Genomic DNA, 16,897 nt, shown 5'->3' with positions numbered 1-16,897 from the left:
AGCCTATTCACAAACTGTTTGCTCAAGCATAGCGTTTTTCACTGTGTGCTTTCTACCATGCACAAATAAAAATGTCACTGAACTTTTGCTGTGCAATTGTAACAATGAGCACTCAAACACACCAAACCAACCATTACTAAAAACACACACAAAAACTGATTTTGCACACAAAAACTTTTGCACGGGCATTTTGCACTAGTAATTATAAATGACAACAACAAGTTTTTCAGCAACTTTTATACAGTAATATTATGAAACAGAATTCTCAAATTTAATGGTAAATATATAAAAGATTTCATTTTAGCCAATACATTTTTTGATGATATATAAATATATATATATATATACACACCCTGATGTTACATTCATAAAAATAAACTTATTTTACTAATTAAAATGGTAGATTAATTTCCTCTCTTTCCGTGTTTTCCCTCAACACTCTTTTCAGAAACCAGTTTTCTTTGAGTTTCATTGGCACCAGAGTTTGACCACAGTTAATTTGTCACAGCGGTTTACAGTTAAAAATGACACAAAATCAGGTTTTATTGAAGAATTGTAAAGATTTATTTCATTTATGCTGAATATACTGTTACAGTGAATGCATACACATAATATGTAGCCTCAATAAATGATTCTGTAAACTGATAGATTTGATTACATGTACAGTAGCATGAAGAGACCCGTCCAAAAACACAGCCTGAATGAGACTCAGGACAACTGCAATGCATTTAATTTCTTCAATCATAAACACGTTTTATAGAACTCTCCCGGACTCATTATCCCTGATGCTGTCAACTGTGTAACTTTGTTAACTCCCGATTTATTCAGTCATTCATTGCTAAGTCTTGTGTGTGTCACCTCTGCATTTCTGAGCGCTTCTTTGATTATCTGTTCCATGGTTTTAAGCCTGTTGCCTGTTCTTCCGGATTTTTCCTGGTATCTATTTGGATTGTTTGCCTGTGTTTTGACCTTTTGCCTGTTTTGGATTACATTTTTGGATTAGTGATGGGAGAAAAGCTTCGAATCAATTGAACCAATTGCTTTGCAAAATGATTCACTGTTTCAAAGCATTTGAAACGCCACTCGCTGGTGACGCCTGCTGATCAAAACAGTGTAAATGCAACAAAAATCACGTGACTTTGGCAGTCGAACCACTGATTCGCTTCATGAAGGAGTGTTTCGAAAGCTCACATCACTACTTTGGATTACCCTTTAATAAACTACTGCCTTTGGATCCTCAGCCTTTGCGTATCCGAGCAGTTTGTAACATTTATCATTGATATACTATTATAGTGTTTGGTAATATTTTCAATTAGATTTCCTTTTTATTATAGGCTATTTTGAAGTTTTCATAATTTTGTTGTGTACATTGTCATTTTTAATTATTTGAGTATGTCAACTTAAACTAAATTATTTATTTATTTTCAAGTAACATTTATGGTTTTAGTTAACGATAATAACCCTGATCTAAAATGATTCGGAATTAATATATTTCAAATAATTGTAATGCAGGTTCCACTTAACCTAGTAGGATTAATTTGTGTTTGAAGCAAAATCATTTTTGTAAAATTTTATATTATTAAAGCTACACTGTGTAACTTTTTAAGTTGATTCTTAGCAAAAAACACTTTGTTCTATCAAAAGTATATGTGCTCATTCATGTGTAATTACTTCCACCAACTAATAAAGTATTCTCGTAAGCGTAAAATCTGCCATTTATAATACATACGAGCGAGTCGCTCGAATGGTGGCAGCCATGTTGCGCCTCCATCTTGAAAATACATTCGCCAAAGAGGGACATACCTGGAAATTCAAGCTTCGCCTTTCGCGTTTTACACTCAGTGACACCGTGACGAACGCGAGGGGGAGATTACTCGCGACTGCCGGCAGATTTGAAAGATCACGCCTATTTTCGAGGACATGTGGCAGAGTCGCCAAGGAAGCGAAAGAGAGAATTAAACGTCAACGCGACAGGCAAATCAGCAGGACCAAAGTCAATACTGGAGTAACGTTAACTTTTCCCAGATGGAAAGAGCTCATGAGGAGCAAAGATTTTAAAACGGACGCGGAAGTTGCCTGCTTTCTTCTCGACAGGTAATTCAGCCTATTTGTGTAAATTCTAAGTTTCTAGTTGCTTGTCTAACCATAGCATGTTTGAGCATAACGCCAGAACGACCTCTAGTATAACTTGCGTTACTTTTCCTCGCGTCAATGGTGAAAAAGTATTGTTTACCCTGTAACATAAATCTGTGCTGCGACGGATCACAGGTGATGAATAGTTTTAAAGGCGCAATTTTTGTGAAGTCGAACTGGAAGCCATGCTAATCTTGGAATAATATGGCCACCATAAGAGTTAAAACGCCCTCGGAATTGAAAGGAACAGAAACTAATATTCACTTGGTAGTCATATACAATTTCACCGCTAGATGGGGGAAAATATCACACAGTGTAGCTTTAATTAAATAAGTCTTTCTCCTGCAAACTGTAAAAGATCTGTTGGCACATATAAATTTTTCTTAAACTGTTTTGATTTGTAGTAGTTGTCCCGAGTCTCCTCTACTCATTTTAACCAGATCATCACCTAAACTAGCTGGAAGCGTCTCATGCAGCAGGACTCACTCATGGAGAGCAGAAGCGTCCGTAAAACAAAATGCTCTTAGTCGGATTGTGTCGGATGAAGAAAAGGAAAGGATGGTCTGCGATGAAGAACTGCGGTTTGATATAACAGAAATACTTCCCGACAACGCCAGTGGCTGCAGCCGCTTCGGTTCCTTCCTCGTTGACTTCAACAAAGGCTTTATGGATCACCTTCGACACCACCAGGTCGTTGTTGGAGGACATGCCTGAAAGATTCACCTTCTGCGGGTCGAAAACATCCTCCATTCCCATGCTGATCAGAAGACTCTTCATGTCGTAGGTTTCCTCCATCTTGAATCTGGGCAGAGACACTTCAACCTCTTGTTGACCCATGACTTCTGGTTTGGTCCATTCCATGAGCTTCTCGTAGGTCAGTGCCTTTTCAAGCTGGATAATAAGAGAGACATGTCAGAGAAATAGTTGAAATAGTCAAAATGAAAACTGCTTCACAAATAAACATCTGGCTGGTCACGGCTGGCTAATTAAGCATTCAAATCACCTTCTGAAGGCCAGTGGTGTCGTCTTCCATCTCGTTAGGAAGGATGATCAACATACTGAGATTCTTCCCGTCATACGGCAGCTCCAGAACCTGACTGTTGATCTCTGAGATGAAGGCCAGAGGAAACTTTGCCTTTTGATACATCATCTTCACTGGTTTAGTTTGATTCTGCCAAGCATCAATGGAAACACATTATAACCCCTCAGATTTCATCATGACTGTTACAAATATTAGTAAAATAATATAAAAAAGAGCATGAAATCTCACCTTGCTCAGCTTAAACTGCCCATCTCTGGTGGCTTCCTTTCGGAATTTCTGCTCCCAGTTTCCTTTGAAGTAGATGGCGTTCACCAAAACCAGTTTCGTCATCTCATCGATGGCTCCCTGTGGCATCAAGTCCTTGATCTTCTCTAAAATACAAATGGACATTGTTCACTTTGAGCAGTGATTTGAACTGGTTGGTTTGATATTGTTACTATAAAGCTCAACTCAAGAACCCATGAAGCCAAACATGGCCCTTGATAAGACATTTTCGCTGAAACTAAAGTGCTGCAAAAAACATGAAATAACTTTTATTTGTAAGAGTGTAAAATAAGTTTCAAACTGAGAATAAGTTTATGCTGGATTTCACCTTGTGTTTTTGTCTCCACCCATTGGTTGATGTTGACACGAGCAGCCTCTGATTGGTTCTTGAAGTCCACCTTCTCCAGTCCGGCTTCATAGTAGCTTTTTGCGTCATCGAGGTATTTCTGTAATACAGCAAACCGATTGAGGTGGAAGTGATATTAGAGTTGAGAACATTTCCAGAACATCCAGTGAATAAACCGAGTCTTACCTCAACAAACTGGTAGGATTGCTCTCCGTAGAGGCGGTTGGCGAGACTCAACACATACGGGACTCCTGGTTTGTTCAGATCACTCATGAACTTGCTGAAGCTGGAATGAATTTGGTCCTCAGTTTTTTCCTCTGGACATTTCTGTTTGCATCAACAATATCAGATTTAATCAGTTGAATCAGACGAACCCAAAGGATACATGCATCTCTACAGTAAATACAGCTGTTCATGCAACAGAACCTTGACAGAATGTCAGCTAAAGTTCTGAGAACGTTCCCTGTTAACTGGGTTAGTGTTTGATGTAAATATTCATACGAAACCTTGAGTTCAGCAGGAGTCTGAGGATTCTGGGTTTGCTCCATCATTGGTGGTTCATTGTTAAAGCCCAGGACCTACACAGCATTGATATGGTAGAGTTAATAAAGATAACTTAAACATATATTGTGAATGCACTTCTCAAATGCTCATTAGAATAATTTCAAATGTTCTAGAAAAGACAATGAAGAACTGATGATGTCAAACACATTCTTTGTTGATTTTGGCCCTCAGGCCTTTGATAATTAAATGAGTGGAAAGAGTGATTAATTGCTGGCACTTTACTGTTTATGCCATGCCTGGAACTCAGTTTACATGTGGTGCGTCCAGAATCGAATACTTCCCTACGCCAAAAGAGTAAAGCAAGGCAAGTTTATTTATATAGCACATTTCATACAAAATGGTAATTCAAAGTGCTTTACATAGAAGAAAAGAAAATAATCAAAAGAAATAAGAATAATTAAAACAGTTTTGAATAAAAAATAAAATAAAATACAGTACAAATAGTCGGACGAACAGTGGCACAGTGCTCATTCAGTAAATGCACAGCTAAACAGAAGTGTTTTGACTCTGGATTAGTATGCACTGTATTTGAAACACAGTTGGCGAAAAGTCCCCGGATGACCTACTACTACTTCCAAGGTTCTGATGTGCACATTCGATGGACACTTTACTATCCCATGAGGCCACGGGAGAGGATTTATGAATGGCAGTGAAGCGACGCAACTGATGCTGGTTGGTCACGTGACAGTATCAACATGGTGGATGTAGAACGTCCAGATTACATTCATAATACACATTCATATACTGTTTCAGGTTATAAGTAGCCTAATTCCTGGATAATTATTTGATAATTATTTATTAATTACTAATGAGTTCCCTATATTCTCACTTTAGAATACTGTTCCAGGTTCCAAGTAATTCCTGAAGAATTATCTAATAATTATTTGTTAATTACCAATTAATTTCCTTATATGTTCACTTTAGAATACTGTTTCAGGTTATAAGTAGCCTAATTCCTGGATAATTATTTATTAATTACTAATGAGTTCCCTATATTCTCACTTTAGAATACTGTTCCAGGTTCTAAGTAATTCCTGCAGAATTATTTGATAATTATTTATGAATTACAAATAAGTTCCCTATATTTTCAGTTTCCCTCAGTCATTGCCTCAAACATGAATTTACTCAATGGCATTCTATGCTGAGGAAAACAGACACACACAGTACTGTATATAAAATATAAATCTAATCTGAGGTTAGTTTTGTATGACTGTTCATTAGTAGTTACTTCTTAGTTATTTTTCTTGAACCTTAATTAGTAGATAATTAGTAGTAGTTCTTCAAGAGTTATGACAGAATTCATTATTTATTGATTAACTAACTGTTACTTAACACAATCATAAAAATATATTACATACTGATTAGTTAACACATCTTTCTTAGTAGTTAACAGTAGTGAAGAAGTAGTTAATGAATAATTACCTATTAGTTCTTCAATAATTACTTATTAGTTATGCAGTAAGTAAGATACAGTATTCTAAAGTGTTACCGTTTACTTCACTATTTAAGTTTTTACTTGCACTCACATTTTTTCACGTCTGTACTTTCTACTTATATTTTCAAACCTGACTCATTACTTTAATTCTAATCTGTATTTGCTGACATGATCAATACTATTTCTTGTCATTACGTGCCTTTTTCAACAGAAAACATGACTCCCCCATTGGTATATAATTCTCTTGACTATCACGCACCACAGACGTAGGCTATAAGCTCGCACGGAGCAAGGCAGAAGACAACAAGAAGAATGATTAACGTTATGGATGAGACAGAGGGAGTTAAAGATGTCGACATGACTGAGAATAGAGACATTCCTGATCACGCATGGCCATATATGAGGGAGATTATGTAATTGTCTGCATTAAAAAGGATTCCTGGCGAATGCATTGCTAATTGTGTGAACCTAAAAAGCACAAAATGCTGGCTTTCAAGAATTCGCTGTTGAATTTAAGAAAGCACTTAAAGGTTGTGATAATGCCCAGTTTTTGAAGCGATTCGCAGGGGTTCAGATTTAGGAGCGGCTAATAAAATTTTATTTCTCAGTGTTTGTATAAGGGATGTTGCCACATGTTGCTGGTGCTGATGGCACACACATTAATATTCAGTCTTTAGGACAAATTGTCTAGGCAAGTGAATAGGCCTGTGTCTGTTTCCCAGTAATGTCGCCAATTTGAGCATGTACTGATTTAAAGAAATACTTTCTTTTTTTACTATGGAAATGTGTACTCTGCTGTTAATTTCTCCAGTATTAAGCGGTCATCTGAAATAGGTTTAGTCAGATAGTTTCCATATGCTGTGAAACCGGTAAACCAGGTGAAGTGTAAATTATGCTTGCATTATAATTTTCTTTCTGTTTGTACTTAAATATAATTTACAGTATAACTCGCCTCAATTTTGTCATTTTTAAAGCATCCAAAGACAAGAGGCAGAATCACCCTACAATCTATGATGTGGCCTAGGGGACGGCACATCTTTTCTCTGCTTGTGTATTACATGGTGGTTGTTCAGCCTGGATACATTCATTTGCTAACAAAATTTGAAATGTAAGTTCTTTCGTATTAAAGCATCAATAGGATGTGAGGTCCAGTTACCAGCACGACACTAAAACATATAGTAGTAGCCATTACTAGCCATACTTTTTTACTTTACCTTGAGTGAAAGGTTTGAGTCCTTAAATCTTTTTAAACATGAGTATCTGTACTTCTGCTTTAGTGAAGGATGTGTGCACTTTTGCCATCTCTGGCTATTGTAGGATTACAAATTTAAGAATATGTTTAAGATCTGCTGATCCTGCTTCCTTACATAACATCACATGAAATTGCCTCAAATGTCTTTAGATGATTAGATTTAGTGGTCATCTCTAAGGCTGTGTGTAAGGTCAACACTTTCAAAGAATGTCAGCATCTTTAAGGACAGCCCACTGAATGCCTATAAGATACCATGTAAAGTTCCCTTAGTTAGACTTGATGACTGCAGCTACCGACAGCTCGTGTCCTCAATAAAGAATCCTGCTGAAGGAAGACTGGGGCCTCATTTATAAACGTTGCGTACGCACAAAAGAAGGCGCACGCCGCTCTCTACGCAATGGAAGAAACACGTGAAAGTGTGTGAAACGTAGACCGTTGTGTAAAAGAAATGGCAATACTGCCTCTCATAAATAACATGAAGACTTCACAAAGCAAGTCTGACAATTAACAGCCTACACGAACACCCGTTTGATCCATCTGCAGTGTAAAACAAACAAAATCAAACGAAGATAAGGCCTACAACAGAAATGCAAATTAACACATTTGCAAAAAGAAGTGAAATATGTTCTGCAATAATATTGGCATGTTATGCAATTAATCCTCTGGCGATGGAGCGCTAGACGCATTTTTGCATCGACTTTGATGTCCGACCATTTCTTTTTTATTTCGGCCACGGTCCGAGGTTGTGAGGCTGTAGCATTAACGGCGTCTGCAACCTTTTGCCACTCAAGTGACTTTTTGGCATTAGTAATACTGTGCCCTCCAAACAACATTTTACTCCTCTTTTCGATCATTTCTACTTCACATCATTGAGTGAAGTTACGTTTCTTGATTTTCCTCTCTGTGTTTGCCATGATTTCGCAATCGATGAATATTAACTTTGTGGACGTTTCACAGACTATTTATGGGCAACTATGGGCGTGACATGAAGCCGCAAAAGCTGCGCTACATTTAGAATTGATTTAGATTTATTAAGGGAAAACTGCGTAGGATGTGCGTGCGCACGGTTTTATAAATCCGAATATTTTTGCTACGCACGTCCTATGTTTCATCCGTACGCCACTTCTGACGCAAATCCTACGCAAAGTTTTATAAATGAGGCGCTGCTGAGTTTCCAACACTATAGGCTTTCTAAATATAATATCAACAAACAACACGATTAATTAACCTTGAGAGCTGTAATAGTAGCCTAATAACGTGCTAAACGTTTTCGATAGAGTCATTAAAGGGATACCTCAGGATTTAGCATTAAGCTTTGTATTAGTAGAAAACCTGTAGTATTTTCGAATTTCCATGCTTTCCACCCTCATATCCCCCTGAGACAAGAGATTTATGTATTTTTTGTCTGGAAAAAATCCTCCGATGATGCAAAAATCGTCATTTTGCGTCATCGGAGGATTTTCTGGCCAGAGGCTAAAGACTACAGCCAGTAGATGGCGTAGTTCCGCATGTTTTCAGCCCGCCCATAGAGGGTGGGATCTCACTCACATAATGTACACAGTGTCAGCCGTCTTTCTTTGGAAGCTAAGCTTGCAGGCTCTTGTTCTGTGGAGAAAGCTGAATAGTAGGAGAAAGCTGAGTAAGTAGGGGTTACCATCCTCCTTTTCCCGGACTTGTCCAGCGGGCGAGATAGTTCAAAATGTACGGGATTCGGCTTTTGCGTTCTGCGGTTGCCATTCATTGTTTACATGCACACCTCTTGTTTCAATCTAACTGAATTCATTCCGATTGGTGAATCTGAATGTAGTGTTTACATGAACGCTAAACAAGTGATCGGTTGATGTGCGTTTTACCATTGCTAAGAAAATTCCCGCTCCTCCGTGAGAGATGCGAGACCCGGCGCGTCTCAGTAATGACGCCACCGGCCTCGCGCCGTTCTCCCGCGGCCTCAGCCCAAGCGTGCCGCACAAGCCCTGAAAAGTGAAGCCAAAACGTCTTGATCGCCCCCCGGTGACTGGTCCTAGTATAGGTCATAAGCCCCGCCTCCCCGTGTTATTCAACGGGACGCGAGACCAACTAAACAATTAAATTACACTTCAAATATCTTTTTCCAAAGGTGGTTTCTTTCATTTGCTGTCATTTTTATCACGCTGATGTAAGTTCAAGTGTCTGTTTCAAAAATAAGTTGGTTTTTAGTTAGTTACGTGATGCGGTGGTGTGACGTCATGATTGACAGCTGTGATTGACAGGTTCTCCGAGCGAAGTAGTCATTGAAGCACCAACGGACATTTTTTTCGGGATCTTCGGAGGACTGAGGTGATTGTATTTACTTTATTTTAATAAGCCTCTTGTCGTACTGCAATAAATTTTTAAAAAAGTGTGCAGAATGCACTTTCCCTGAGGCGAGTGAGGGCGGAGCGTTGATTTTGCGGCGTTACGTGTGGGTATAATATTGAACCGTTAGTGTGTGTGATTTATTTCCTTTGAGTTCGTAGGTGGAGTTTTGAGAAGGGATTTTCTCTGCACCGCGGAAGTGAAGTGACGTCATGAGAGTTCCTGCTATTTAAGCCGTGACGGTGTTGATGGGTCTCTCTCTTTCGCTCTTTCCGCCTCTCTCGCCTGATTGCCAGCTGGGGGTTTCTCGGCTTGCGGCGAGCTCACTCTTGCTTCGCCTCGCCATGCTGGAGCGATCCTTATGATTGTGTTTTTGATTCTATTTTATTCTTTAAAACCAGGTAGTGGTGTTATTTTCTCAGTACACTTTTTGTTATTTATTTAGTACAGCGAAGGTAAGCAGTTGCCCGGAAGATTCACCCGTTACAGTTATTTTCGGGAGCTAGGTAAGATCTCTCCTGGAACAATAGGTGTAGCTAAGGGTTCCTGTTTTCTTGTAGCTGCCCTACCTGTGTTGTTGATTTGATTATTGTTGGTCCATCTCTTGAGGTGCTTATTATCCTCTCATTAAAAATTATGGCGTGGTTGACGTCAGAAATGTTACCCAATCGTCTGTGATTTTTTTATATGTTCGGTCCTTGTCTTTTGTGTGTTTTTAAAAGAGCCAAAATTAGATTAAGGGCCGTAACACGCGGCTTTACTTCCTGCTCACTACTGCGCAGGTCTGGTCCCGAAATCGCTACTGCGCAGACTCGAGTTCCAATATGTCAGCACCATATCGGGACTCTGGCGGCTTCAGTTCTCATCAATGGAAGAGAGCGAAGGGGCGTCGTCCATCTTTTTTTACAGTCTATGCCTCAGCCTCGTCCTGCTCGCCACAGTAAACATAATGAATGAATGGCGACTGTAGAACGCAAAAGCCGATCTCTAAATCCCTGGCAAACTCATCACGTAGGCTAGCCTTGTTGTTTGTTTTCAACTGCGCTCCCTTACCGGTAGGCGTGGCCTCCTAGGCAGCGAAGCAAGTGCATTCTGGGAGTTGTTGTCTTTCATCCACATAAGCCAAAAATACATTTTCTGGCTTTTCTCAGTCTGGAAAGCTCCAAATTCAAAAATGTCTTCACATTTCTTCTACTTAAATGACCTATTTTAAATACACATTCATCTTCCCAGAGGTGAAGTATCCCTTTAACAAGAGGAAGAATAAGAAAAAGAAGGGTAGAAAAAAGGCCTTTTATATATAAATGATGACCATTTTTTTAATGTTAAAATCCTATTAACATCATAAGTACACCCCAGCAAACATTATAAAACGATGAAACAAAACAGTTCATGACCCCTTTCAAATCTGGAATGCATGCAAAGGCTTGAGTCACTTCCTGGTCCCTCTGTCTCAGTCTTCTCTCTCGTCACCTTCTTTAAAGTATATTGTGTGACTGTGAGATCACCTTAATCATCTGATCTGCTGTGTTTCCTCTTGCACCGAGCGACACCATGGCCAGAGCCGAGGAGATGCTGACAGGAGAGAAGAACACATTTCCTGATGCGTTTCCTCCGCTGATCTTCTTGAACAGGTTGAGGGAGAACTGTGTGTTTGCTGCAGTCAAAGACTCCATTTTCACAAGCTAGAAAGTAAGAGAGAGAGAGAGATGATCAGCATAACAATGTGAAAATCCCAAACAGAGCATTGCTCAGTTCAGTTGTCCTTTCCTATGTAAACAACTTCACATGCTTGTCTAAGAAAAAATAAATCCATGCATTATCTTTCATATGACAGTACAGCACTAGAACAGCAGTTTCTGCATTATTTTCATCATTACACATACAGAACTGTAATGTAAAAAATCTGTTCTATTCAGGCATTACCTAGAGGTTTTTAAGCAGGAACAATGATGTTTCCAGATGTGACAGAGGTGAAAGAATGATCTGCTGAGTCACTAAGTTTCATTCTTATAAACGTTGCCTCGCCCTGAAGAGCCCACCCTCTAAACCAAATCCATCTCAAACGTCTCGGGTTACTCAACCATAAGAGGAGGGAATGAGAGGAGATGTGTGTGACGTCACTGTCGGCCGGAGTGACTGCGGTTACGCCCACTGAGTGGCAAAAGACTAAGTAGTAGCATTGGTTTTCAGCGTGAATGCCGCGAAAAACACACACAACACATCTCAAATGCGAAAGAGCTTTGAGATTGACTGTACAAATAGATTTGACAAAGAAATCTGAGATGTATTTATACAGACTGTCGAAAGCTACAGCAAAGAGAAGCAAATGAATCGCTGCAATTCACAGAAATAGCGACTCCAGGCAGAGAAACGTGGATTTGCAGTTGTCATTTTGTGACAATATGTTGACTTTTGGGGTAAAATCATATATTGTATTGTTATATATTGTATTGACAAATCATCAATTAAATATTTACCAATCTTATATTTTGCATAATTTTATGTTTTTAAATAAACACTGCAAACTATAAAAGTTTTAGGGCTGGACGATATGACGATATATAATATTGATATTTGTGATCACCCGGATTTAGACCTACCTATATTGTCTTTATATAAAGCGTTCACAGGCAAATTTACTTTTTGTATTTTCCTGGCGTCGAAATCTCCAGTAGCAGTTTTAACATTAACATGACGCACAGAATCCAATGTCACTATGCGTATTGGCACATTCGATCTTCATTGCATGTGCCAGTGGTAGTGGCATGTGTTGGCATGCGCGTTTCCATTACAGATTTGCGCAAAACTTTTGCGTTTTTTTTCTAAATGTCGACAGAAAACTATTGACTTTTGACCAACCGTCTTGATTTGCATTGCGAGAAGCTGGCTGCATCCTTGTCATTTATGACTTATAACAAAAACAAAACAATGTCTAAAAGATGCTATGTGACAAGGTGTAAGGCAAACAAGCTAAAAACCCCAGAAATAAGTTTTTATAAGCTGTCGACCCCAAAAAACGAGCGTTTAAGGACATAAAAATGAAAACGGGCTGGAACGAATTGTGGGGTCCTGAGTGACGCTTATTCAACTTCAAATAAAAGTGTTTATACTTTTCATATGTAAAAATCCCCAAGTTTCCCCAGATGAGAAAGTATGATCTGCTGAGTCACGTTTCATTCAACATTGTCTCGCCCTGAAGAGCCCACCCTCTAACCAGGGGTGCCCAATCCTACTCCTGCCAATCGACTGTCCTGCACAGTTCATCTCCAATCCTAATCAAACACACCTTCCTTCAATTTTCAAGGGATCCCGAAGACCTTAATTGGTTGCTTCAGGTGTGTTTGATTAGGGTTGGAGATGAACTGTGCAGGGGTGCGTTTCCCGTACAATATAGCTCGCTGCTTAACTACCATAGTACGATGCATCGTTGGCGAAATCAACTAACCGTATGTCGCAAAGTATTGTTCAACCACGTTGGTTTATGACGTCTCGCACGTGGTGGACTAATAACTTATTTTAATTAATCTGTTTGAGATCGAATTAACGCTAGATTTTGTCATATAAGTTACAGACATGGCATCTGAAGACCATTTCAAATTTTTCTCAGTTATTTTGCTTTATTACCAGACTCAATATTTGACTCGTTCTTACATACATGGATTTCTCGGCGACGTCATCACTGCTTGCGCACGCAACCAAGAGGCAAAAGAAGGTCTTCGTACCGGAGTAAAGGGTTCGTCTAGTAGCATAGTGGTGGTGTTGTTGCTAAGTCAAAATGCCAAGGAGTTGTAGCCAGTGCTGGGTGCCTGATGTTCAACATTCCTATGGGGAAGCATGGTTTTGCCAAAAAAAATGCCTTAAAATCACAAGGCTTGGCTTTAATGCCTTGCCTTTGACTAGGGAGCACATCCTCAACACGCAAAAATCCGGTGCAGCATCAAAGTATTTGACGAGCTGCACATGACCATATAGCACGTAGTAGCCTATGCATCAAGGGATTTGTATGCTCTAATCATTTCTCTTGTATACTTGGTGTCTGAATAAGATAATTATATCAGGCCACACAATTGCTGGCCACTTCTTGTCATCCACAATCCAAAGATCGTCATGTATTACATAGATCCGGCAAGATCTCACTATTGCTGAGAGTAAGTTTTTTTAATATAAGTTAGGCTAATCGCCACGGTCGGAGGTACTAAGGGTTCCCACATAATCCATCGTCAAATCTTTGATTTACAGTAAAGTAACGTTATGTGTCATGAAATGTTGCAGGTCGTAACGTAAACAAGGCTAACTTATATAAAAGCAAAGCTCTATAGATGCTGCACTCCTAACATTGGCTATTACATTACTACATTGCTATAGTCTAACGTTAACATGATAATTCATGCATCACAGTATGTCCGGATTTTAATTCGTAAACAGTTGGACGTTTTACATAATGTTATATTAATATAATATAAACACAAACAAACAGATCCAACTCTGAAATTGCAATTTATTATTGAGTCAGCAAGAAATTATAAACAATGCGAAATCTACGTTAATTACAATGTTCTTTTACAGAACTCGGCATAACAGCTAGCGGTTTTCTGCCTCTTGGATGCGCGCGCATCCGGTATTGTTTGTATACAAGAAACCCGTGTTCGTTCGCACATGCGCAGTCTTCAAAAACGGTGCATTAAATCTCTTGACAAACTAAAATACGTAAATTACGTTTGTATGTATTCTAAATAAATAACACGGGTTGTACTGAATGTCAGATTGCTTATTTTGCTAAAGATCCAGACAGGACAAGTACTCAGTTGACCTATTAGAGGCCGAGACCATCCGTGTAGAAGTAAACGGAGTGTATCGGTACGCTACACTCCTTCTACGAGTCCCAAACATGCTCAAGCTGCAAGGAAGTTGTGATGAACAACCTGGAAAACACAGAGAAGAGTTTAGTACAAGACCCACTGAGTGCATCTACCTACCAGGAGGAGATCAAGAACCTGGAGATTGCTGGGTACGCCACCAAGATTGACTCCTGCGAGGCGGACTCAACCAAGGAGTCATGGTTTCTGCCCCACCACATGGTCAGACACAATGGCAAGGAACGGATTGTTTTCAAATGCAGCTTACAGCTTGGCAGACAAAGTCTGGACACACTCCATTACAGGCATCGCCCGGTTGCCCCAAGCCAGATGACCATGCAAAATATCTATAAGATACTAGCAAGCCAGTATGATTCACCATTAGGGCCAAAGTTTTGGTCCAGAGACTGTGGGCCAAAAACCGTGACTGGTCGACCTCCTGCAAGCCTGGACTACATGGGAAGAAAAGCTCCCTCAGCTCCCAATGGTCAGTCTCTCCCGGAGCTACTTCCCACCGGACGTTGATGTAAGTGCCATCACCCTCGAGCTTCACGTCTTCTGTGATGCATCAGAGTCTGCCTATGGATCAGTTGCTTACCAATGTGGTGAGGATCCTCATGGCCAAGTCCATGTAGCCTTTGTGCTGGCACGCTCAAGAGTGGCACCCAAGAAACTACAGTCAATGCCACGCCTTGAGCTCTGTGCCGCCCTTACCGGAGCTCAGCTTGCCCAGATGATCCAGAGAGAGCTCACCCTTCAGTTGAAGGACACAGTGCTGTGGTCTGACTCCACCACAGTACTTACCTGTACCTGGAAACAGTCAAAGTCCTGCAGATACAAGGTGTTTGTAGGGACTCGTGTATCTGAGATTCAGGAGCTGACGGATCACCGGTCATGGAGGTATGTGGACACACAGAATAACCCCGTGGATGCTATCACCAGAGGGATGACACTAACCAACCTAGCCAAGCCAAACCAATTCAGCCAAGGTCCTGCCTTCCTTCGGCTACCACGTGAGAGTTGGCCAGCCACAACTTCTTTCGTGGATGTCCCAGATGAGACAGAGATGAGGAGGTCTGCGTTCTGTGGCATTATGTCAGCCATTACTGCTCCAGAGATTCCAGCCGCTGAAGACCACTCTGCCTTCGAAGATCTCCTATATCATATGTTTAGCTTATTTCAGTAATACAATTTGTGGTTGCCTCTCAATGTTTTTCACAGGACTTTAATCACTAAAGACAAATTGTTCTCTACATGTCCAATACAAGACATTAGATACACAACATTACACATTTGTCAGACACGTTTTTCCAAAGCAACTTACATTGCATTTCAAGGTACACATTTACATTCTTATCAGTTCTTGCTTTGCCTGGGAATCAAACCCAAGAACTTGGCATTGCAAGCACCAACGTTATACTGTTTGAGCTAAAGGAAAGCTTGATACAATTTACAATTCAATGTTACTATATAAATTTCACTTAATTTAAATAATTATAATTCTAAGAAGATGCAGTATTACATACAGAATTGCTCTGAAAGAAGAAGAGTCAAATTTATTTTTTATGTTTTATTTATTTATTTTTTATTTTATAAATCTGTTGAAAATGTTACAAGTTCATGAGATAATTAACTTCATGACCCTATAAGCATAGCTGCTTTATGTCCAGGGAGAAGGATATGGAGGTGTCAGAGCTGGTTGTACAGAAAAGAGATTTTTAATCAGTAGTATATTTATATAAAAAATAATACACTCATTATAAAATTAGGCTCTATGCAGATCAATAAATACAACTTGTTGAAAAAAAATGTAAATGACTTTGCAATTTATGTTTCTTTTAGGTAGCCTAGCTTCTTTAATTTAATCTACTTCTGTTGTTATTTGTGATTAGAACTCATGACAACACACTACAGAAAATATGATAATGTTGAGAAGAAGATTCTTACACGTCTTCTGAAGTGCGCTGACAAGTCTGTTCATCCAATGAAACCGAATGCCCCATGTTAACATATAGGCGTGGTTTCTGAGTTTGACACTAAAGTATGTTAAACTTCTTTGAAATTGCGTCAAATACGCAGGAGTATGCACTTCAAAAACAAATCGCTTTATTATGCATACAAGTGTGTATACAACTGGTGAAACATACGTTTTTAATCATGGATCCCGTGAAAAATGGATGTGACGAATCTGTAGCCGTCTAACATCTGCTGAAATTCAAGTAAAACTATCTGCGTGCACGCGCTCGTCCCCAGTTAACATTATCCCAGTTGATCCGTAATACCCAGCGCATCTCACGCTGATTTTGCTCATCTCAAACAAGCCTAATGTTATAAGAATTAAACTTAGTGACTCAGCAGATCATTCTTTCACCTCTGACACGTGGGAAAACATCGTTCCTGCTAAAAAAAACTCTAGGTAACGTTAGTGCTTGAATAGAACATATTTTTTTACATTACACTTCTATATGTGTAATGATGAAAATGATGCAAAAACTGCTGTTCTAGTACTGTACTTTCATATGAAAGATAATGCATGGATTTATTTTTTCTTAGACAAGCATGTGATGTTTTCACAGGAAATGAAACTTAACTGAGCAATGCTCTGTTTGGGACTTTCACTTTTGTTATTCTGATCATCTCTCTCTCTCTTACTTTCTAGCTTGTGAAA

The 16,897-nt window shown here is 39.4% G+C and overlaps 1 protein-coding gene across 2 annotated transcripts; it reads right to left on the bottom strand.

Moving 5' to 3' along the window:
- Window positions 1-517: 517 nt before the first annotated feature.
- On the bottom strand, window positions 518-11,055 carry LOC311275954 (leukocyte elastase inhibitor-like). 2 transcript variants are annotated; one of them, XM_084385324.1, is made up of 7 exons: window positions 10,879-11,055; window positions 4,292-4,363; window positions 3,972-4,112; window positions 3,768-3,885; window positions 3,404-3,546; window positions 3,137-3,304; window positions 518-3,024 (listed from the first exon to the last, which is right to left on the bottom strand). In XM_084385324.1, the coding sequence occupies exons 1-7, from the start codon at window positions 11,044-11,046 to the stop codon at window positions 2,620-2,622; spliced, it is 1,215 nt and encodes a 404-aa protein (XP_084241450.1). In that variant the 5' UTR covers window positions 11,047-11,055; the 3' UTR covers window positions 518-2,619. The 2 variants fall into 2 exon arrangements, with proteins under 2 accessions (XP_084241450.1, XP_084241451.1); XM_084385325.1 differs by lacking the exon at window positions 10,879-11,055 and adding an exon at window positions 4,572-5,582.
- Between the last annotated feature and the right edge of the window lie 5,842 nt (window positions 11,056-16,897).

The sequence above is a fragment of the Rutilus rutilus genome, assembly GCF_951802725.1.
Source record: "Rutilus rutilus genome assembly, chromosome: 17".
Classification (NCBI taxonomy): Eukaryota; Metazoa; Chordata; class Actinopteri; order Cypriniformes; family Leuciscidae; genus Rutilus; species Rutilus rutilus.
Note: the sequence above shows the minus strand (reverse complement) of the source record. Positions and strands in the feature narration are given on the sequence as shown.